Here is a 24,548-nt window from a genome sequence, read left to right as displayed (position 1 = left end):
TTTTAGAATCTTTTGTTTATGTTTACTGTGGAGACTGACTGCAATATATAATGGTGAAGATCTTTTCTGGTTATGTCTGTTAGGAGTTCTATGTGCATCCTGTACTTGGACGTCTTTCTCAAATTAGGGAAGTTTTCTGTAATTATTTCACTAAATAGGTTTTCTATTCCCTTCTCTCTTTCTACCCTTTCAGGTACTCCTAAGACTCATATGTTGTATCAATTGATAGTATCCCATAGATCTCCAACACTGTTTTTAGTTTTTTAATTTCTTCTTCTTTCATTGATCTGACTATAAAATTTTCTTCTAGTTCGAATATTCTTTCTTCTGCCTCACGAACTCTGATGTTAAGACTTTCTACTGCTTTTTTATTTGATGTATTGAATTATTCGCTTCTAATATTTCATTTTGATTTCTCTTTAAAATGTTAATTTCATGGGAAAGTTATCATTCATATCATGTGTGATTTTCTTTACTTTGTGTATTTGCTTCTGATTGCTTTAGAGTAATCCTATGATTAATTTTTAAATTCCATTTCTGGCATTTCCTCAATCTCTTCATCTTCACATTCTAATAATGAAATGTTGTGTCCCTTTGTGGAGGGTCATAGTGTCTTCCTTATTCTTGTTGCTTGAATTTCTGCAGTTAGTTTTAGTCCTGCAGGCAGCACTTCCCTTCCATCTGGATGGCTCCTCCATCTCACCCTTGGCTGGGTGGATGCAGCCAGTGTGGTGGGGACCATCCTTGTCAATTTTTCTTGAACTGCTGTGGTTGACCCTGCTGTCTGGGTAGAGGGTGACTCTGATATTGGCTGGATGCATGCACAAGAGCTGGAACAACTGCTAAATGCATATGTCCAAAAATGGGACCAGCCCTCCCACCACTGGCTGCAGGTTGCTGTTGTAAGTGTGAGAAGGAGAGAAAGAGATGTGTCTCTTATCCCCTGCCTCTGGGTGAGAGGGCACCCTGCTGCCCTGAGGGGTACAGGCCAGACTCAAATATGGTGCAGTTTACTAAGATCTCCCTCCATCTGTATCAACAGCAGTGTGGGCTGTGCAGTCCAGTCTCATCTGGTTTGCCAGAGTTGGTGTTTTTTTCTGGATCCAAGATGCCAAGTCCCTCATTGTTTCATTGCTCCTTTCATTTTGTTTCATGTCTGCACTTCCACATGGGTCCAGGCCAATTCTGCTTCTACAGGACCTCCCACTGCAGTTTCCTCTGCAGCTTTACCCTCAGAATGTACTTTCTCCACTTTTTTTGAATTAATTTTGCTTAGCTTAAATGAGACTGCCCTGTTACTATTCTGACATCCTTGAACACATCAAAGTGTTTTTAAAAAATATTTATTTATGTATTTGAAAAGCCAAATAAAGAGAGAGAGAGAAAGAGATACCCTACCTCCACTACTTTCCCTGGAAGATTTATAGGGAACTGTTTCAGAAGCAGAATATTCAGGACTCAAGCTGAACCAATATGGCGTACCAGCACTGCAGGCAACAGTTTAACCCACTGCACCATAGCACTGGTCACTCCAGGTTGTTTTATAAAGCATCATGAAATCTTAGTAAAATGTACCGATATTTCTTTGGAGTTTGTTGACTTGAAAAGTATGCTCAGAAAAATAGATTTGAAAATGTTGGGGTTGCTGTTGAATCATAGGTTCTCTTCTAGTTTACTTGTCAGAATACAAACATTACTCCTTTCTGGAGAATAATATCAGCCAGTGTTTAGGAAATTCCTCAAAATACGTATCATTACATTCTGGCTAAGCAAATCCTCCTTTAAAAGCACATTTGAATAAATATTTCAGGATGTACAATTCTGTTACAGGGTTCTTCATTACCACAATGTTTATGTTATGCATCTCATGATGTAGCACATGCCAAGCTGTGCATAATGTTCATATAAATTGACTTTGAGTTGAGTAATGAGTCATGTATGGTATAAAGGAATGTTATATAAAAATAATGTGATGCAGAGTTAGAAAGTTATGGTGACAGAGGAGGGAGAGATGCAAAAAGAAAAGAGAATGTTTCTGGTGCTTATTAATAAAAATAGTAAAGTTAAATATTTGCATGATATTGAGATATTCTAATCTAAGTAGAGTTAAGGTAGTATTTGTTCATTTTTTTTAAAAAAATTCTACATTATGGGCCTGGTCCTATGGTGTAGTGGTCTAAGCCTCCTCCTGTGGTGCTGGTAACCCTTACGGGAGCCCATTAGCATCCTGGCTGTTCCACTTCCATTCCAGCTCTCTGGCCTGGGAAAGCTGTAAAAGATGACCCAAGTGCTTGGGCTCCTGCACCTGTGTGGGGGACCCAGAAGAAGCTCCTGGCTTCTGATCAGCTCAGCTCTGGCAATTGCAGCCATTTGGGGAGTGAACTAGTGGATGGAAGACCTTTCTCTGTATCTCCCTCTCTCTCTGTATAACTCTACCTGTAAATAAATAAATCTTTTAAAAAAATGTTACAATAACATACTATTTGAACAGCTAAAACCATAAAAGTAATGTGTTTTTTGTAGTGAAAAGATAATGTGTTTTGGACACATTAACCAGAATATTGAAGTTATTTTTGACAGTAACTTTTATATACCCCCTGCATTGAATCCTATAAGAAAATAAGAAAACTAAAACCCCACATACTAAACAGTAGATTAACGATGGGAGGAAAAATGTATGTGAAAGACTTTTTGCCTAAATTAAACAAAAAAGAAAAAGAAAACCTGCCCTAAAGTTCTTTCTTTTAATTAATAATTAAATGCATATATTAGAAAAAATATATTTCACTACCAGGTAATGGAGCTGTGCAGAAAAACTCATGGAGATCTTGAAGAAGTTATAGAGGAATATGAAAACACCAAATTTAAGGCTAAACAAATGAAAGAAGACTTTCAAAAAGATATTTGTAATGATGAAGCAAAAATAGATGGCTTCAGGTAAAAATATTTTAGAGTTGCATATTGCATTTAGCAATAAAATATTAGTTAAAATGAAACACCTTGCGTTTCAAAATGTGGATAAATAGCAAATAATTTATTGCTATATGTATTTTATTATCTAATTATGTAAGTTAATATATATATATATTTGTGAAGTTCTGTAGATTTTTAAAACTTTATGCATCTGTGTAATTTTAAGCATCTTCAAATATTGCCAAATTTCCTTAAGGATATGCTATATATAAATATATACTCTGTGCAGTAGTGAAAACCCTGCCTTAAAAATATCCAACACAGTTTATTATTAAGCAAATTATATAACAATTTATCCATTAAAAATAGCATCAAATGTTTTAATAATGAATTTACTTGATTGCCCTAAAATCTAATATGTTAATATGTAGATTAATTATATTTAGAATACTAATAATTAATTTTTCATTAAGTTTGTTCTGATATGTATTCTATTTCCTTTTGTTGGCTTTAAATTCTTTATTGTGATATAATAAGATTTCATTTATTTAAATTGATATTTACTTATTATAGAAAAATTCATAATTATTACAGAGCTAGAACCAAATAAATGTAAGCAAAATGAACACATCTGTATCATAGGGTTAGATATAAGCGAACATTCATTTGTTAAGATATTTTCATTTCTCCCTATTCAATATCTATTTCAACATGTCCTCAAGCATTTATTTCATAAATAAAATAACTCACCTGATATATTTTCATTAGCATAATTAAGATATAAGTTTATAATTTCTATCGTTTTTTCTTTCACTCATGGATTATCAGGAAATATATTTTAAAGTTTTAATAGCAAACTTCTTATTGTTTAGTATTTCTTTTTAACTGAACTATTTATCTTCATTGTCAGTGAGCATTGTATAGTTTCAATCCATGGTAAACAGAAAGCCACACTTTCAAACCAGCAATATATGAGAGATCCTGTTTCTCCACAACACATTACTATTTTTTACACACAATTTTAGCCCTTCTAATATATAGTGATATCTCAGTATGCCCTTAATTCACATTTCCCAACTGGCCAATTACATTGAACATCTGTGTGTGTGTGTGTGCTGATCACATTCTCTCTTTTGTAAAGTTCTATGTTCCTTTCACCCATTTTCCAATTCCTTCTTGATTTATGGTCAAGTATGTAAGTAAATAATCCAGTATATATTGAAGATACTTGTAATTTGAAAATATTTCTGTGTTTTTGGAAACACTTTTCTTCCCTATATGAGGGTATTTCAAGGTTTTTAATTTGGATGAAATTAAATTCACCAATATTTGCTTTCCTGAATCCTTTATGTTAACTCTTGCCTGAACCCTAAGTCACAAAGATTTCCTCCTGTGCTTTCTTCTAAAATACTATAGTTCTACACTTCATATTTAGATATATGAATAATTTTCACTTAAAATGTATATGAAATGTGAGATTTACTCTAAGATTTTTTTAGTTTTGTTTTTAATCTATGTATAGCCAGTGATTCCAACACCATATATTAAATCACTTCCATTGAATTGCTTCTGTAACTTTCTCAAAAGTCAGTTGGACATATTTGTGTAGATCTAATTCTGGATTTCCTATTCTGCTTGATTAATCCGCCAGTCAAATATTACTCCATGAATATCACCATTTCTTGATGCCTATACTTATAATACTCAGTAATGAGTAGAGCGATCCTTCCTATTTTATTTTTCTTAATGTACTCTGTTTTAGCAATATAAAAATGGTGACATTTAATATCTAGTAGGGAGAAGCGGATTTTTACTCTGAAAAATATTATTCAAAAGACTGAGGACTTGGTGGCATCAGCTGAATCAGGGAAGAGGGGAAAGAGAATAGTAAAAGAACATACATATGGGCATCTACTGCATGGCAAAGTGCGTTTCAGACAAAGGTCCATCATTTACTCTCTGGCAAGAAATTCCATCGAGAGAAGAAAAATTAATTGCAAAAGAAGGAAACTGAAACAAACTTATTTACAATTTTGGAACGTAGTAGCTCCCTACCTCTCATTGCCAATCCAGCATCTAGAATTTTGGTAGAGAAGCTGTGCTCTCAAGACATGGAAGGGTGAAGAAGGACCTTGTTCTTGCCCAATTGTTTGTTGCTTTGATTTCCATTGCTGTAGTGAGAGTGCATCTTTGGGTTTTAACTGACTTGACTCCTGCATGAGAAGCTGGGCCAATCCCTGAAGTATGTCACGTATTTCTTGGCAACTGTCACCTATTTTCTTGTGAATTTTTGTATGTATTTTCTATGTCTTTATCTATTAGATGACTATTCTATTCCAATTTGATTTGTATGGTTTTATTACATATAAACTATTTACCATTTGTTCTCATATTTAGATTTCAAATAAATATCCAAGTTTATTTTGTTTACTGTATATGGATAAAAGTTGTAGTTATCTGCATCACTTGTCATTTTATGAAATGGTAATTTAATCAATTTCTTAGTGTATTTTGGGGGGCTTATATTAAACTGCCATGCTATTGTCTAAAGAAACTTCTGTTTTTGGAATGAATCTCCTGCTTAACAGGACAAAAGGTTCAGAGCTTCACAGACCAGCCCTGATTTTTTGTTGGGGGGGGTCATATAGCAACAAAAAACTCCTTGGCAATTTTTTTACTTTAAATCAAGTCCTGGTTGTTTTAACCTACATTTCCCTCCATTTAACTTCTCATGCCGTAAAGATTCAGTCTTTTCACTTTGGATCTTCTTCTCTTTCTTCTTGTTATCTTTCCTTCTTTTTCCCTTGCCCTTCCATCCCTGTGCCATCCAACTTTTGAATCAAAGAGGTTTAATTCTCCCATCTGAAAGCCAGTCAGAAGCAGGTTTACTTTAAATCATTCCTAAGTCATGTTTCTATAATTTCTTTCTCTTGTCAAGATATATACTACTGATGAATTTTTCTCACTATTTACTAATATCAAAGTGGTACTTTTTTTTTAGGAGTTGGGAAGTTGCTTTGAAATGGGAGAAATTTTAGAAATAGACAAATTTCATTGATTATTATTGTTCAGCTGGAAGCTAATTTAAATGTAATTTTTAATGTGGCTAAAATCAACTTTTTTTTTCTCTTAGAAGAGAGTTAGATAAACTCAGCAATCTATTTAATCATTACTTTACATCAATACAAAATGTTAATGTTAATATTGAGGAGCATGAAGAAGAAGTGACTGAAGTAATAAAGGAAACAAAGTCATCAAGGAATGAAGTAGCTGCTTTATCCATTGCGGTGAGTTTTTCATATATAAAAGTAGGAAAAAAATTTTAGTTATGAGCTGTGAATGGTAAACTTTCCTTCTGACAATCAGCAAATATTTAGTCAAGCTTCTACCAATGGTAATTTTCTGTTGCTTTGTAGCAAACGGCCACATGCTTAGCAGCCTAAAACAGCACCCAGTTCTTATCTCACATTTCTCTGTGCAAAGCCTGGGCACAGCATGAGTTGCTCAATGGTTACTCTGTGCCAGGTCTTGCCAGGTGTCAGCAGCCCTGCATTTCTCTCTGCAGCCGTCAGGGTCAAGGGGAATCTACTTCCAGGGTCCTTCAATTGTGACAAAACTCACTTCCTGTAGTTTCCCAGCTGATACTCTTATTGCCTTGGTGGCTGTCAGCACAGGATGTCTGGTATGGGAAGGTCCCTGCCTTCTTCTGCTGATGGTTCCATTTGTCTCTAAAACCAGCAATAGTGTGTGAGTCCTGATGCTTGGAACCAGTGTGGCCTTCATGGAGTTGAAACTTTCTTCTTCTGTCTATGTCATTTATTGCATTTAAAGGAAATAATAAAATATTTAAAAAGATACAATAGAACAGTAAAAGGAAAAACTTATCCATTCCTCTGCCAATTTGTATTTCTATCTAAAGTGAAAAAGATGTTCTTTTGTCATATTCTAACGCCTCTTAATTGTATCTCATTATGGTTTATTAATCATTAGCTATTAATAGTAATAAGTGTGTATTAATAGTTTTAGGAAGTTCATTTTCATTTCCTTTCATACCCCAAAAAAACCTGCTCATGAATTTCCCCCTGAATGTTGAGTGATTGCCTTTTGTTGATTTGCAGGCATTTGTTGTATACTAAACATTTTTGAACTACATACATTAAAAATTTCTTTATCTGGTTTATTTTCAATTCTTTATGATAACTTCTAATTAGGAAAAAAATTCAATTAAAAATAGTACAGGTGATAAGTACTTCCCTTTGAGCTTTGTGCTTTTCTGAACTTGTTTAAGGAATTTTTCCTACATTAAGTTCATGAAAATATTTTTTGATATCTTATTCTTTAGAAATTTGAAATTTCCTTTTTTTTCTTTTTTTAACGGAAAGAATTTATTGGGGGAAATCCAACAGACAGGAGGGAAGGGGCGAAGAAGGAAAAAAGAGAGTGTAAGAGAGACAGAGTTCAGGAGACAGAGAGTAAGAGAGAAATTTTCTTTTAATATTTATGTTTTTTAGATGAAAATATGTTTAGATTGCTCAAAATTCAGGATTTTTTCCTTAATTCTGTATTTTATTTAGAAATTTGAAATAAATTTTTCCAAATTTTTGAATACATATTTCACATGACAAATATGAAGCAAAATATAGATGAAATTTACGTATTGGTATGATATGAAGGGAAGTTCCAATTATACCTTTTTTAACATACAAAAACAACTTACAAATGTAAATTGTAATATAATTTATTGCTACACCTTTCTTAATGTAAAAACACTTACTGTTATCTTTATCACATATCAGGCTTTCATACGTGTGTGGATCTCTTTTCCATTCACACTTGCTTCATCTACTGACCAACTTATCACGTAATCCACGTCTGTGTATTTCAATAATGAATATTGATCATGTATTTGGATTAATTCTCCAATCTTATATTTCTTCATGGGTTCAGATTATTCTTGACCCTTTCCACTCCATGTAAATTTCAGCATTATCTTATTCATTTCCTTCAGATTTTTTTGAAAATATTATTGGCACTGAATTTATTTATGAATTGTTTGCAAAGAAATGGATCTTCTATGACAGGAACTTCCCAAATGTTTCAATGATCTATCTTTCCCTTTATTTGTGTAATTTTTCTAAACTGGACCTTAGCCAGTTTTCTTGGAACTTTCTAGGAATTGAATCATCTTCTTTGCCAAACCATCCTGTGATCATTGTTAGAAATATTATCCTTGTATCTTTACTGATTTTAAAATTATTGTTAAACTTGATTTTAATGTAATTGTTATGATTATAAATAATAAAAATATTTAAAGTTTATTAATGTTTAATCTGTGTTCTACTACGTGGGCAATTCACATAAATATTTCATTTGTAAAAGATATTTCCTCTGGTATGAGAATATAATCTAAGAATACTCATTTTGCAAGTGTGCGATCATGCTAATTTAAATGTTTTAAATTTCTGATTTATTTTCTGACTTATCATTGTGGAATTGTATTAGAATATCTCTGTTAAAACAGTAAATTTTTCTATTTTTAACTTTTAAGGTTTTTATTTCATGTAATTTGGAAACATGTTTCTAGGTAAAATTAAGATTATCATATCTAAAATACAATAATTATGTTTAGAATTAATTTATATTCAAAATTAAGGTTTTTTTTTACAAATTTTAAATTTATAAGATATTGGAATATTTTGAATGCATATCTCATTTATCAAATCTGAAGCAAGTTTGACATCTTCAACTTCTTCCCGAATGGTTTAAGAACATGAAGACCCTTCCCCTGATGTATATTCTAGTTTCCATAATTTTATGCCTTTTGTATCTACTAATTCCTTTACTAAGGTGATCTATTTTTGCACTATAATTTATACTATAAAGTTTTCTCTATATTTATTTCCAGATTAGCATTTTCATTTAACTCTGTAATTTTCAAATCTTTTTAGTGGGCACTATAATTTTCTTCTTACTAAACTGTACCTTCTATAAACCTTTGTATTGTGATTTTAGATTTGAGATTTTCAAAGTAATGGAGAAAACAGCCACCTTGAATAAATATGATAATGAATTACACCTCTACAAAGGTTATGGAGAAGGAGCCAGAAATAGGCAAATAAATAAGTAAACTTAACATGCTTGTTGAATGACTAAGAGAACCAATGAATAAATTGAAAGCAGGAAAGAAAGAAGGAAGGGAAGGAGGGAGGCTAGAGGGAGGGAAGATGGTTAGGAGTAAGGGAAGGAGGAAGAAAAAGAGAAGAAGAAATGGGGATTAAAATATTTGTAACTATGAGCCTGGAAAGAACTTCGTGAAACAGCATGGAGTGTAGCTGTTCACATAAATCTTGATAATTTTAAGGAATGTATGGCGCTTTCGGAAATGTTTAATTCCTCACCAGGGACTTTTATAAGCATCAGTATAGTGTAGCACAACTAGTATAAATTTTTAAAATATTATATGGTGTTACCAAATAATTATGGATCTCAATTTTGTAATCATGATAAAATTTGTCATTAATAAAAGTAGCTCCATTAATAAAATATTACCAAAGAGGGACATTTTATTCACCGAATATAGAATCTTTTTTTTTAAAAAAGTTTTTATCATCTCTGAAATGGCAAATCTGATCCTGCTTTATTTGATGTTGTAATAAAACGTTATTTTGATGAGAAGTGTGAACATATAAGTAAGTAATATTTTTCAATTATGGAAATCATTAGAGGACTATAATACTCTCTTGGAAATATGAGAACATGATGAAGTTTAGATATGTTAATTTTTTCTGCAATTTGCTCGTTATAAAAACCTTTAAGCTAGATTTTCTAGGAGCACATGTTAAACACTCAATTAAAAGCAATGATATGCATTATTGCTACACATTATTTTTTGGTATGCAATTGAAACTCCTAGTTTAAGAGAAAAAGAAAGATTTGTGCTGCCTAAATGCACATACAACATAACTGATTTTTATAAGCACAAGGATATTGTGCATCCTGTTAACAATTTTCATGTCATTAACATATACTTTCGCCAATTTGTGGCGTGATTGTATCCAAAAACACATTATTTCTTTTTTAATGTCTATAATGACTTTTGTATGCCAGAAAACATCTTGAAATTGGTACATACTTTAAGACAACGTTATGATCAAATTATTTTCATATCTAAGATTTCTTAGTAAATCCATTCTCATCTATTCTCCCATAGTTTGATTTTTTTTAAAAAAAATTCTATTATATGCAACTCTTTCTTTGTAATATAAACAAATAGCCATCTACAGTTTATCGTTTAGAAGAAAATAAAAAGAATTCCTAAGGATTTAGAATTATTTGTGATTTTCATATATTATTGAACAATGACATAGGTATACAGTAATTTTTGGGAATTCAATTTATAGATAGCAGTTGTAAATAACTGAGTCCCTTTTGCACATAAAGTGATGATTTTATAATTTTAGATACTCTTGTTGGTAAACAGTTAATTTTTATTACTGTTATTGGTCTATAAACTATATAATATGAATCCAAATATGACAGTATGCCCATTCAACTCTGCCTTTTGGTTCATGCTCTCTACCTCAAGATTCAAATTAAGCAATTTCCTGATTTAAAGTAGGTGAATTAGTAATTACTGTTAATACAAATAATATACCATGGAAGAAACAAGTCTAGAGGAGCAGAATGATTTTCTCAGACATACATGAATTGGTAGAACCAAAATACAATCAAATGCTTTGACCTATGAAAATAAAGCTACTTTATTGCACAATATTCAATGTGGTTTATGGATAAAATGTGATAGCACCCATAAAATTATATTTTGCTGATTTCAAAAAAATATATATTTATTTGAGAAACTTAATTATCTTTGAAGAAGAACCTAAGAATGATACAACTGTGTGAGCACTTAGACATAACTATAGCTTATGAGACATAAAAATATTCTCCACTTAATGTACTAAAACGAAGTAAATCTTTCAGAACAGGTTTTACTATTTACTCTTGTAATTCAACTTTAAGAGGACAGGGGTCCTACATGGGAAGTAGTGCACAGTTACTCCTGTTGTTAATTTAACAATTAACACTCTTATGTATGACTTCAGTCATCACCCAAGGCTCTTGACATGAGCTGCCAAGGTTATGGAAGCCTTTTGAATCCACAAACTCTATCCATATTTAGACAAGGCTATAAGCAAAGTGGAAGTTCTCTCTTCCCTTTAGAGAAAAGTGCATCCTTCTTTCATAGCCTCCTCTTTCCAACAGGGTTTCACTCACAGAGATCCTTCATGTAGAACATTTTTTGCCACAATGTCTTGGCTTTCCATGCTTCCCCTCTGTAGTGGCAGCTCCCCTTTCCTCTATTGCCAGGCAACTGGATTGGTACAACTGCCACAGGAGCCAAGGTGGCTGCCCCCTCCCTGTGTCCAAAGATGGCATCAGCTCTCCCTCAGCTGGCCTAAAGTCTTCGGTGTAGCAGAGGAGGGAGAGAGATGTGCCTTTATTTATTTATTTTTTTACTGCCTCTGGGAAGTTGGTTGCCTGCTGTCCTGTGGGATCTGTGTGGAACTCCAAAAGCAGTGCACTAAGCTCTCCCTCCTGCTGTATAAGCAGCGCCATGGGCCCATGTATTCCCTGTCACCTTGCTTGCTGGGGTGGACTTTCCCCTCCCCGATCCAAGTTTTTGTGTCTTCTGTAGTGTTTTTGCTCTCTCAGCATGGGTCCCGGACCACCTTCTCTGCTCTGATAGGATCTCCCACCACAGCTCTCCCACAGCTTTCTCCTGAGAGTGTACTCTCTCTTCCTTTTTAAATATTAATTATGCCCCATGTAAAGCAGACCATCCTGTCACTATTTCACTATCTTGGAACCCTCCCAAAATAATTATTTCATCCTACTTGGAATCTACAATGACAGAGAATGTGGTAGAGATCTTCCATTCCCTGCTTCACTTACCAAGTGTCTGCAATAGCCAGGGTTCAGCTCAAGCAAAGCCAGGGCCTAGAACTCAACCAGGTCTCCTACATGGATGGGAAGGGCCCACACACTTGGGCTGCCATCCTATGATTTCTGAGATACATTATCAGGAAGCTGGGTTGGGAACAGAGTAGCTGGAACTAGAACGGCACTCCAATATGGGATCTAGGCTGTGGCTTAACATGCTGAGCCACAATGCTCACCCGGTATTGCTCATTTTTTTATCCTAAGATGTCAATTCCTTTTTTGTGTATATTTCATTGAGAATAATATATATATATACAATATTAAATGACATCTATGAATTGTTTTTTATCTTTTATGTTAAAGAAATACCTAGTGTTATCTAAATGTTGGTTTTAAATATATGCTCATTGCTGTTTTAAATACTTTAAAATATTCTCAATATATAGAAAGTCATTAGGAGTAGATGTTGACATAAAATGCTTTGAGGATATTTATAAAGATTACTTTAAAGACTTTCTCTTTTTCCATATTGAAATATATTGCAGGGTCTTAGTCCACCCGTACAGGATGGACTAGGTCCGAGGAAAGGTGAGTGCGCCGCTCCCCCGTTCCCCAGCCTCCCGATCCCAGAGACAATCAGACGCAGCGGGGAGCCAAGTCTAGTAGCAAGGACTCATTTACTTCCTGTGAAACAGAACCTTTTATAGCACAAAACTGCAGAGTCATTGGGGCAGGGCTAAGGACCAACCAATCACTTAAAAAATCACCTTACGGGGGGATTTCTATAGGACTAGCCATATGTCTATACACTTGTTACTAGTTTTGTCACCTCCCCTGATGTTGCGCAGCCGATTAGTTTTAGTGGTAAGCAACTTTGGATTCCACCCACATTACTTCCTTTGGGCACCATCTTTGAATTGCTTCATGTAACTAATTTCCCCACAACATATTATATTAATATTAAACCATTTTTAAATTCATTGTATGAACTCTGGTCGGTTATGGTTTATTGTTTTAATTTACTGCTGATTTTGATTTGCAAGTATTTTCTTCAATATTTTGCATCCATATTCATAAGTGAATATATTCTAGTGTTCTGAATTGTGCTGCTTCTGATAGATTTTGTTATCAGGATGTTGCAGCATTATAAAATGAATTTTGAAGCTTTCTTCCTCTCTTATTAGCTAGATTTAATACTTGTTTAATCTTTTCTCAAACGTATTATAGAACACCTTGGTGAAAACATACTGGAATTTTGTCTTTTTTGTCACTATATGAATTTTCTTTTTCATGAGAAATATTTCATCACATGACATTCTTATCAAGTTATATATATTATTGAGATTATTTTGTAATTTATTTTAAAGATTTTTTTTTCTTTATTTGAAAAATAGAGTTACAGTGAGAGGGAGGAAGAGAGAGATCTTCCATCCACTGGTTCAAGAATGGGCATGGCTGAAGCCAGGAGCCCAGAGCTTCATCTGGTCTTCCACATGGGTACAGACACCCAAGTACTTGGGCCATCCTCTGCTTCTTTTCCAGGCACATTAGTTTGGAACTGGATTGGAAATGTAGCAGCTGGGACTGGAACCAGCACTCATAAGGGAAGCTGGCACCACAGGTGATGGTTTAAATTGTTATCCCACAGTACTGACCCTATTTTGTAATTTTTAAAGAAGTCTTAATTTAGGGCCAGCGCCATGGCTCAAGTAGGTTAATCCTCCACCTGTGGTGCCAGTGTCCCATATGGGTGCAGGGTTCTAGTCCCGGTTGCTCCTCTTCCAGTACAGCTCTCTGCTGTGGCCCAGGGAGGCAGTGGAGGATGGCCCAAGTGCTTGGGCTCCTGCACCTACATGGGAGACCGTGAAGAGGCACCTGGCTCCTGGCTTCAGATCTGCGCAGTGTCGGCCGTGGCGGCCATTTGGGGGGTGAACCAATGGAGGGAAAACCTTTCTCTCTGTCTCTGTCTCTCTCTCTCTCACTGTCTAACTCTATCTGTCAAATAAATAAATTAAAAAAATATTAATGGGTCCTATTTTTTCCCCTACAACCTTCATAAAATTTGATAGTAATCATTAGGTGACCTGTGATCTCAAATTATTTTAAGGCAAGTTTTGAATCAAATACTTAAAGTTTATGCCTCCATGTTCACAATATACTCACATAAATAGAAGAATACATTAACCTGTGATTTCATCATCCAGATATAGTCACTGTTAATACCGTGTTATATACAAACCTGTGGGCCTGGTTGATAGATTTTAAAACTGATAGATGTACAATATATGTGTACAGCTATTGATGGCTTGTTTTCTATACTAGATAAAATCTTATTTCACTGTCATTTTATAATATAACTAAAATAGCTAGATCTTCTTAAACCCTTGTTACTGTATAGTTAGGATCTCCAAAACTTTTCCATTTTTATGTATTATAAGCAAAGATAGGCTAAATCTCTCTGAAACTATTAAATTCAACATACTTACTCATTTTAACAAGCAAATTGTAATGAGAGAATAATGAAAGTGAATTATGCTGTAGTACTAGAAGCAAAAATAAGAATCAAATACATTATTCTGTTAGGGCTTAAATGATTTGGCAGTGTTTTCATGTTTCCCAAAAATTCTTTAAATTTTAATTTTGCATTTTGCAACTCATTGTGAAATAACATTTCCATTGACTAAACTTACCGGTTTACATATCATTAATCCAGGAACATCATTAGAAACTTGTCCCACTGTCTGTTGGAGCTTATATGATAACTTGTTTTCAATTAAAGTGTTGGGACTGTTGCATACAATTGGATGTTTTATTGACATTGCTTCTTTGAATCTAATAAAAATTTAATACCAGATTTTTATTAACTACTATGCTATTGTAATATACCTTAGACATACAATAAGATAGCCTATAAATTTGAGATAGTCTTAAGAATAACAAATGAAAAGAATTGCAAATTTTTGAAGTAGGTGATCTGAAGCAGTTATTGGTATAAAATTGTATAGCTTTAATAAGAGCAGCAATGTAACTTTATTCTATGCATCTTATTTGAAAATATAAATAATTAAAAAGGAAATGAAGCATAATAAAAACATGTTTCTCAACTTACTGGATACACACACATGAAAAATTTATGGGAAGAAGCAAAAAAGGGAAATGGCTGAGTACCTAGACAAAAAAAAGACATAAAATCTTATAAAACCTCTAGTTTTCTGTGACTAATATCTATATGGTTGGAGTATCATCACTCTAAAAGTTATTTTGTTATTATATTTGCATATGTTATACTTTATAGATAATTTGCATGCCTTTTTACATTTATTGTTGAATTAATAGTAACTTAGTTATACAAGACACTGAAATGTCTTCCTTTGTATGTTATTCTATTGTATATTAAAGATGTTAAAATTGCATGGGTTTTGTATGTATATTTGGAATCTAGAAGAAATGAAATTTTACCAAGTTATATAAAGTTTAACAATGCAAATTGTAGTCTGACCAAATGCATCAATCCGGTGTGATTTAGTGTAACAATAATATATTAGTTTTTATCTATTGTAAGATTAAAATATAGGTGGATGAAAAAAATTTTTGTAAATGTCTTGATGACTGAAATTTTTACTATGATAACTGATAAATATTATTTCCATGCATATGTTTCATAGTGTGAGCTTTACTTAGCTTTTCAACTTTTCATTTTGAAGGTAATTATTTTAATTAGGTTAGCTATGTACAATCTTTCTAATTATTAGTTTGTAAGGTTTGGAAGACTACATTTTAAAATGAAACTTGAGGGATAATCAGCTTTTAAATCCCTTTGAAAAGCCATGTTTAAGATTTAAATTGCTAAAATGTCTTGTTAGTATTCTTTCAATAAGGAACTTGGGCAATAACCAATGTTTTAAAAGTTTAAAATGTTTAGATTGAGGTATTTGGGCAGTAAGACAATGTTACAGTGAAACATCCTTTTTCTTAATATTGGAGGATCTATGTAAATAAATAGATAGATACATAGATAGATAAATAGGTAGCTATATTGCATTTTACTAGTGATTTGTATCCGAACTTTTTTCCAAAATCCATATATCTGCCAGGATGTTGAATACCACTTTAAACAAAACTAAAACTGTGTACTGACTCATGGTGATTATATTGTTTAAATCTAAGTCAATAAACAATAAATGCTGGTGAGGATGTAGGGATAAATGTACTCTAATGCCCTGATGCTGGGAATGTAAACTGGTACAGCCATTATGTAATACTGTATGGAGATACCTCAGAAAGTGGAATAAAGAACTACCATATGACCCAGCCATGCCACTCCTGGGAATTTACCCAAACAAAATGAAATAAGATGAAAGAGTTATCTGTACTCCCATTTTCATTGCAGCTCAATTCACAGTAGCTAAGATATGGAATCAACCTAAATGTCCATCAACTGTTTACTGGATAACAAAATTATGGTGTGTGTGTATATATATATATATAAAACAGACACACACACACTATGGAATACTACATAGCAGTAAAAAAAGACATCCTGTCTTTTACAAAAAAATGGATGCAACTGGAAGCCATTATATTTAGTGAAATTAGTCCCCAAATGACAGATACCACATGTTTTCCCTGATCTGTGGTATCTAATAGAGTACTTAAAATGTGATGTATTTGAGTGAAGTGGACATTTTGAGATTCGATGATGGTTTACAGCCCTTGTCTGCACTGTTGAGGAATAGGTTTTTCTTCATGATAGTTGTTGAACTCTTTACCTAGTGTAGAGTTAATCTTATATATATGAAGTAAGCTGAAAATAGATCTTTGTGAAAATAAAAATTAAGAGTGAGAATAGGAGAGGGAGGAGGAAAAAGTCTGGGAGAATGGGTGGGACGGAGGGCAGATTGGGAAGTATCACAATGTTCTCAAATTTGTATATATTTCGTGTATATATATATATATGTGTGTATATATATATATGTATATATATGAAATTTGTAGACCTTAAATAAGATTTTAAAGAAAGGGGTTTTGTTAATGTAACTAGTGATTTAATTTTCTTATTCCTTAAGATAAAGATTCCTCTCTTTTTTCTTAAGTAAATGATATCTATGTTATAAGAGATCAGTGTTGGAAATCTTGTAACTGTTATGAGTGGAGAGCTAAGAAATTTATTCCTATTGTAACAAATAACAAATATCTACAAATCATTATTTTGTATGCACTTGATGACACATTATTAATACATTATTGATTCATACTTCCAGTTTAATGTAAATGTATTAGGTTTAACCAACCCATTAAGACTTTGGAAACATCTTTCTATGTTGTCCAGTAGATATCTTGTATATCTTGTACTCCACAGTCTACTTTTACAGATAATTCTTGTGTACTGAATACTAATATTGATTATTGTGTCTTACATTAATGTTCTTTAAAGAATAAAAATACTGCACGACTAATATATTCATTTTCTAGTTTATATGTTAATTTTACTTATGATAGAAGTATGCCAAAATGTGAGTTGATGTGCTTGGGCATAATTTACATAATTACTAGTGGGTCTTAAGAAAAACAACCATCTCAATGTAGATGAAAAATAGAAAACATATTGTCTGAAAAATGTTTGTGGATCCAGCTTCTAATGGAGTGAAAATGTGTGTGTGTGTGTGGGGGGGGTCATTGGGTATTTATAATTTGTTTCTTTAGTTCAATGGTCCACAGCTGAAGAGGGATCATACAGGTATGCCCCAGTATTACACCTATAGCTTCTTCCACTCCTGATTTTGATGATGAGATTTGGGACACCAGAGAAGGATATTTACATGTAATTTGGGGCCTAGGGTTGACATTTGTGGATATTCTGAAAGCAGGTTGGTGAGTGCATGTGAGAAAGAAGTGGATCCTGGAGCACAGGGGTTAAATGTGGTGGGCAGAATTAGGCCTCCCATGATATTTGCCTGTCAGTGTTATTCTTTTGAATATATGTGAGGTAGCATGGCTGGCCAGAGGGAATTTGCAGACATAATTGTGTTCATTAATCAGTGTTGTGATAAGGAAATTATCCTGGATTATAATGATAATTACAAGGCTCTTTAAAAGCAGAGCTTTCCCTTGACTGAAGGTTGAAAACAATTAAAGAAGTAAGGTAGAAGGTGGAGTCAGAGAGCTCAAAGGCATGGAAAACACTCAGCCAGTCCTTGGTAACTTGAAGATGGAGGGGGCTATGTAGAAATCAGGAAAAGAAAATTATTTCTGTCTATGACCTTGCTGAGATTGGCATAGGGTCATTCCCCAGAGACACTAATGAGGCGCCCAGGTCAGCTGAACCCTCTATTGCTGTGATCCCACACGTAGATTACAGTTGTCCTTCTCTGTATGTGAAGGGGAAGGAGATTGTTTCCAGAATCCTCATAGTTGCCAATATTCTAGGATGTTCAAGCTCCTCGTGCAAAAGGGTGTTGTATTTGCATATGACTTACATATTTGCTTATAAGCTATGCACATCCTCCTGCCTATAAGTCAATTCTAGGTTATTTATAATATCTGGTACAGTATAAATGCTAAATCAGTAGTTGTGTTGCTTTAAGAAATAGTAAGAAAAGGGTCTATACATGTTTAGGACACACACAATTTATTCTTTCAAATATTTTGATTCACCATTGATGATACAGGAGCCATAGCTTCAGAGGACATACTGTATTAATCTTGTCCACCAACTTTCTCATCCACAAAGCAGTGAGAAAATAATTGCCTTTACTGTAAGCCAATAAGATAGCATTCTAAATGTGGAAAGTTTTAAAATGGTTTCTTCACATGGGATTTGCATGTTTTTGAGAAGTTTACTCCTAGTTATTTTATTGTACTTAGTATTGAGGATTTCTCTTTCATCATTTCTTCCAGCTGGTTTCGTTTGAGTATGTAATGTCAATGCTAATTCATATGGTAACATATTAACTGATTCTTAAAGTTATCTGTTAGCTTTTATCAGTGTTTGCTTTGGATTTTCTAGGAATGCTGTTAATCCATCTGCAGTTAGAGATATTACTAATCTTTCATTAATTCTATGTCTATATTGTTTCACATTTGATTATATTGATTTCATACTTCCAGTTTAATGTAAATTGTAGAAGAAATAATTGTCCTCATCCCCATGTCCTGTTTTTAATCAATTATAGATTTTTTTATTTAAGCAAGAAGTTAGCTTTAAGAGTCAAAATATATTTTATCATATTAAGAAAGTGCTTATCAATTTCAATTTAGCAAGTAGTTTTTAAAATGGGGAGTGGGGACTCAGTTTTGCCAACAGTCTTTTATGCATCTACAGAAATGCTCATGAAATAATTTCTCTTATTGGATTATGTTACATTCCTAATTTAAAACCATTGAATTGTTTTAATAAATCTCATTTGGCCATTTTACCCAACATTTTTAAAACATAACAATTTTCTACTGCTTTCCCAGGCCATAGCAGAGAGCTGGATCAGAAGTGGAGCAGCTGGGACTTGAACCAGTGCCCATATGGGATGCCGGCACTGCAGGCAGCGGCTTTACCAGCTATGCCACAGTGCTGGCCCCACCTCAGGTTGTCTAATGCATGAGCACAGATTACTTTCCATTTATTTATGTCTCTTGAATTTTTTTCAAATATATTTTTTCTTAGTTTATATAATTTATTGCTGTTAGCACACAGTTTAAAAATTCACCAACATACCAATAGTACAAAATTGAACAGCCTAGTAAGTTATTCCCCCCTCAGGAAAATATAACATGCTATGATTGTCAAAGCTAGATGTCAGTCTAAGTTTTAGAACAAAGGAAGAATGTGAAATGAAATAAAAGAAAAAGCAATTACAATGACCACAAAAAGAAAATCCAAAAGAAAAGTCCTTTTTCTCACATTGTCTTCTCTAACTTAATAAAAAATATTTTAACATAAACTATATTTTTAAAAAGCCTAGAAACTCCTCAAGTAACTAAAGATAATGCTGCAAGGCCCTTTTCACAGCTGTTTGTTTGTTGATATTAAATGCCATTACAGGCAAATTAATACATCTTTGACCAAATATTTCCAAAACCATCCAGTAACACACAAGGAGTTTTCCATCCAGTATCTTTGGCAAAAAATAGGTTATGTTTATAGTCGTTAAGGCAATCAAATGTTAAACAAAAGCAATTAAAAACACAGAAAAACAGCAAGCATTTTCCAGGCTACTCCCATAGACCTTATTTTAAGTGCAAGACAGGAAAAAAACACTGCAAAATGCTCTGCCCTGCATACTGGTCATTACAAGCACATGCTGGGCAGCCTGTGCTACCTGGATACACTTAGTCTACCACCTCCCTGCCCCTTGTCAATCAAGGTGGCCCGGTCTAGTCCTTTCAGCCTGGGGCTTTTTTCAGTGCACAGATTCTTTTCATGAGATTTTTTATTTATTTTTTTCTTTTCTTATTTACTCTAACTCACCAGTGAACAATTCATTCCTGGCCTTATCTTTGTAGGAAGTTTTTAAATCTCTTTAGTTATATTAGGGTCACATTTTCTATTCCTTCTTGAGTCACTTTTGGTGGTTTCTGTATTTTTAGGAATTCACATTGATCTTGTTTATTTAATTTTATGGCAAAAAATGTTTTACAGTATTCTTTTATAATGTTTTTTGCATTACAATGAAAGCCCCTGCTTAATTTCTGATTTTAGTTATTTTAATCTTTTTCATGATTTAGAATAATATTAATTTTCTTGAACTTTTAATTTTTTTTGACAAGCAGAATTAGAGAGAGACAGTTTTAGACAGTGTGAGAGAGAGACAGAGAGAAAGGTCTTCCCTCCATTGGTTCGCTCCCATAATGGCTGCCACGGCTGGTGCTGTGCCACTGATCTGAAGCCAGGAGCCAGGTGCCTCCTCCTGGTCTCCTGGGCCGCAGCAGAGAGCTGGACTGGAAGAGGAGCAACCGGGACTAGTACCTGGCACCCAACCAGGCCTAGAACCCGGGGTGCTGGCGCTGCAGGCGGAGGATTAGCCAAGTGAGCCACGGTGCTGGCCAAATTTCTTGAACTTTTAAAAGAATTAACTTTGAGATTTTTTTATTCTCTCAATTTTTTGGTGTAGTATAAATTTCCAGTCTAATGTTCTAATGTTTATTGCTGCCATTCTTCTGTTTGCTTTCAGTTAAGTTTGCTATTCATCTTCTATTTCTTTTTGTGTAAACTTTGGTTACCAACTTGAGATCCTTTTTAAACAGTCACTGTTAGCTAAACATTTCTCTTAACTATTCTGGCACTAAGTTTCAGTATTCTGCTCTGATTTCCATTCATCTTAAAATGTTTTCTAATTTTCATTAACATTTTTTTCTTTTTCCTGTTTGTTATCTCAGAGTCTGATTTCTGCATATTTTAGATTTTTAAATTTCCTTCCGTTATAGATTTATAATTTCATCCCTGTGTAATTGTAGAAGATACTGCATGGTTTCAAATTTTTCAATTTATTTTTGGCTTATTTTATAGCTTAACATATCACACTTCCAAGTACACTTGAGACAAGTAGGTATTATACCCTTGGGTGGAATGCACTTTCTCTTGCACTCTCTCTCTCTCTGTATAAAATCTTTGATCTAATTGCTTTTTAAAAATTGTTTTATTAAAAAATCGTTTTATTAATATAAAGAGAGCAGATTTCATGCATTCCATTGGTACAGTTCCAGGAAGACAATCACACTTCGCACACTCCCTTTTCCCCCAACGCCCCTCCCTCCTTTCCTTCTCTTCATCAGTTTTTGCGGACATAATTATAATTTCCTCTATATTCACAGACTTAATTTTCCACTAATCATAATATTCAACAAGTAAAAAAGTAGGAAGACAACAGTTCCACAGAAGTATAAACAAGGTCTAAAAATGACAATCATATCCCAAATTGTTCATTTAATTCCTATAGTTTTTTTTGTATTCTATATTAACTGCCACATAATTTTAATGTTGTTCAAGTCTCCTATTTCTTTGTTGACCTATATACTTGTTTTATTGACTATTTGAAGTATATATTAAGTATATTTTTGTTTTGTTGTCTATTTCTTCCTTCAATTCTGTTAGGTTTTGTTTCATGTCTTGAAGCTGTTTTAGGTGGAGTGACGTTTCTAACTTTTATACCTTCTTATTAATTGACCCTTTAGGTTTATAAAATATCCTTGTTTTCTGTACTAATAAGTTTAGAGAAAGCCTATCACATCTGATATTAGTATAACCACTCCAGTTCTCCTTGGCTATTGTTTCTATGATATTTTTTTTTCCAGTCTTACTTTCAATGTATTCATGTCTTTGAATTTAATATGTGTCTCATAAACAGCACATTACAGGATCATTTTATTCTAAAACCTTGTTAATCTCTATACTGTTAAAAATTACTCATTTTTTAATTTTATCTGAAAGGCAGAATGATAGAGAAAAACAAAGAGAAGTACTTCCATCCACTGATTCACTCCTCAAATGCCTAAAACAGCCAAAGTTGGGCCACAGCAGAGACAGAGACCAGGAATTCAAACCAGGTCTCCCTCACGAGTGGTAAAAACCCAAAAACTTAAGCCCAGTAGATGCCTCAAAGGGCACACATTATTAGGAAACGAGTATCAGAAACAGAGTTTGTATTCCAGCCCAGGCTCTCCAACAACTGGATGTAGGTATCCCAAACAATATCTTACTAGTTGCTTCAAATGCCTAACCTACTTAGGCAATTGAGTTGTTTTAAATAATTTATATTTAATGTAAAAAGGTAGCATTTCTGTCTGCCATTTATTTTCTCTGTCTTATGAAATTAGATTTCATTTATTCTTCCATTACCACCATTTTGTATACCATTTTAATTGCATTGCAATTTCATTTGTTTTACTGGATATTTTAGATTTTATACCTAACAGATACCCTAGGATACAGCTAGTTCTTAATTTATGCTTAAAATCTACTTTGGATTAATATTAAAGTAATTTAAATAGTATACAAACCTTTGTTCTTATATACTCACATTCTTTTATAATTTTTATTTTCATTAATGCTGGTATTATATAAATAAAATCTTTGTGCACTGTTTGACTAACAGAGTTGCAATTATTACTTCATGAAGGTATCTTTAAAATCTGGCCAGAAAAAAAAAAGTGTTACAAAATAATATATTTTTACCTTTTTTTCTATTTTCCTGTTTAGCTATGCTTATTGATTCTATTTCTTCTTTGCATTCAAGTTATTCTCTAGTGCTCTTTTATTTCAACCAGAAAAACTCCTTTTAGAGTTTCTCATAGGACAAGTCACCTAGTGGTAAATTATCTTTTTTTGTGGGAATGTTCTAATAGTGCAATCATTCTTAGATGATAATTTTGTTTCTAATAGGATTCTTGGCACATTTTTTCTGTACTTTGAATATGTTACCTTTGTCTTCTGACCCCATTGTTTTCAATTAAAAAATCATTCTAATCTTATTGAAGATTCTTTGTGTTTGAAGTGCGATGTCTTGCTTGCTACTTCCAAGATTCTCTTTTTGTCTTGGGTATTTGATATTTTGATTATGATGTATGTCATATAAACATCTTTGAACCCGTAGTGCTTTTGGAATTCCTTTGAGCTTCTTGAATCTGTAGATTCATAGTTAATTAATTAATTTTACCAGACTTGGAGAGTCATCAGTGAGTCAGTTGCTAAATCTATTCTAGTTTTTTTCTTGTTCCTTTAATAGAGCCCTAAGGCCATCCAGAAGTTACAGGTTAAAGGAATCCTCAGGTATTTCTGGAGTATTTTATTCTGTGTACTTCCACATCTGTAAGCATTTGCAGTCTTCTAGATTCTCAAGAATATATAGGCATTTTACAAAGCTGCTATGAACATGATTCCCCAGCTTTCCCTTTTAAGTTTGTAAGTCTATTGCTTGTCTCAATTATTTTCCAGTCTCAGACGGCCACAGAGTTAATCAGTAGCTTGCATTTTTTTATGATTATTCCCAGGAAAAAGACATTTCTGAGAAAGACTTTTTCACTGAGTAAGCTCTGCATCAAGTCAATAGAGAAATCCTTGAAAGGGGAGTATTCCAGAAAAAAATACCATCCGGGTGAAATGACAAGAGGATTGGAAAGCATCCCGGTCCATTTCTGCCTCCTCTGTTGGCTGCCAGAGTGTTCATGTACACCAAAAGTGTGAACTAGTATTTTTCTAGGATGCTGTGATTCTGGAGAAAGAGACTAATATGAGTTCAAAGAGCACAAAGCTCACTGTTATTCAAATTAAACCAGTTGCATTGAATTAATTGGTTAATAATCAGCTTTGGCTTTTAGCTAACTTCCAGAGCTCTGAGAAGGCTCCTTTTTGACTTCTCTTGGATGGAGGGGGTAATTTTCTCATTGTGTTTATGGTGAGGATTTTCAAAAGTGCTTCTTTCACTATGTTCACCAGTGTTCTTTGCAAGGACCTTTTTTATTTTTATTTTTATTTTTTTTTTGATTGGTGGCCTTTGTTTTCATTTTTCATGGTCACATTTTTTTCTTTAAAATTGCTTATAGTGTCTTTTGCCACATGGCTTTAATAAAGCATGCTAACACATCAATAGATCTCTTGATTTCCATGGCAATATGACATACTCATTTCTCCCAAGATTATTAAAATAGTATTGGCTAAAAGTTTGTACTGTTTAGTGTTTGTTTTAGGCTTTTATCCATTTGAA

The 24,548-nt window shown here is 33.4% G+C and overlaps 1 protein-coding gene across 1 annotated transcript in view; it reads left to right on the top strand.

Annotated features, from left to right (window-relative positions):
* CCDC178 (coiled-coil domain containing 178) overlaps positions 1-24,548 on the top strand; it is a 440,915-nt gene that overhangs the window by 50,480 nt on the left and 365,887 nt on the right. Inside the window, exons 7-8 of the mRNA XM_062200025.1 lie at positions 2,795-2,937; positions 6,047-6,200. Coding sequence (XP_062056009.1) covers positions 2,795-2,937; positions 6,047-6,200 — 297 coding nt within the window. The remainder of the gene's footprint in view (positions 1-2,794; positions 2,938-6,046; positions 6,201-24,548) is intronic.

This window comes from Lepus europaeus, chromosome 9, assembly GCF_033115175.1.
Source record: "Lepus europaeus isolate LE1 chromosome 9, mLepTim1.pri, whole genome shotgun sequence".
Taxonomy (NCBI): domain Eukaryota; kingdom Metazoa; phylum Chordata; class Mammalia; order Lagomorpha; family Leporidae; genus Lepus; species Lepus europaeus.
This window is presented reverse-complemented; position numbering and strand designations above follow the sequence as displayed.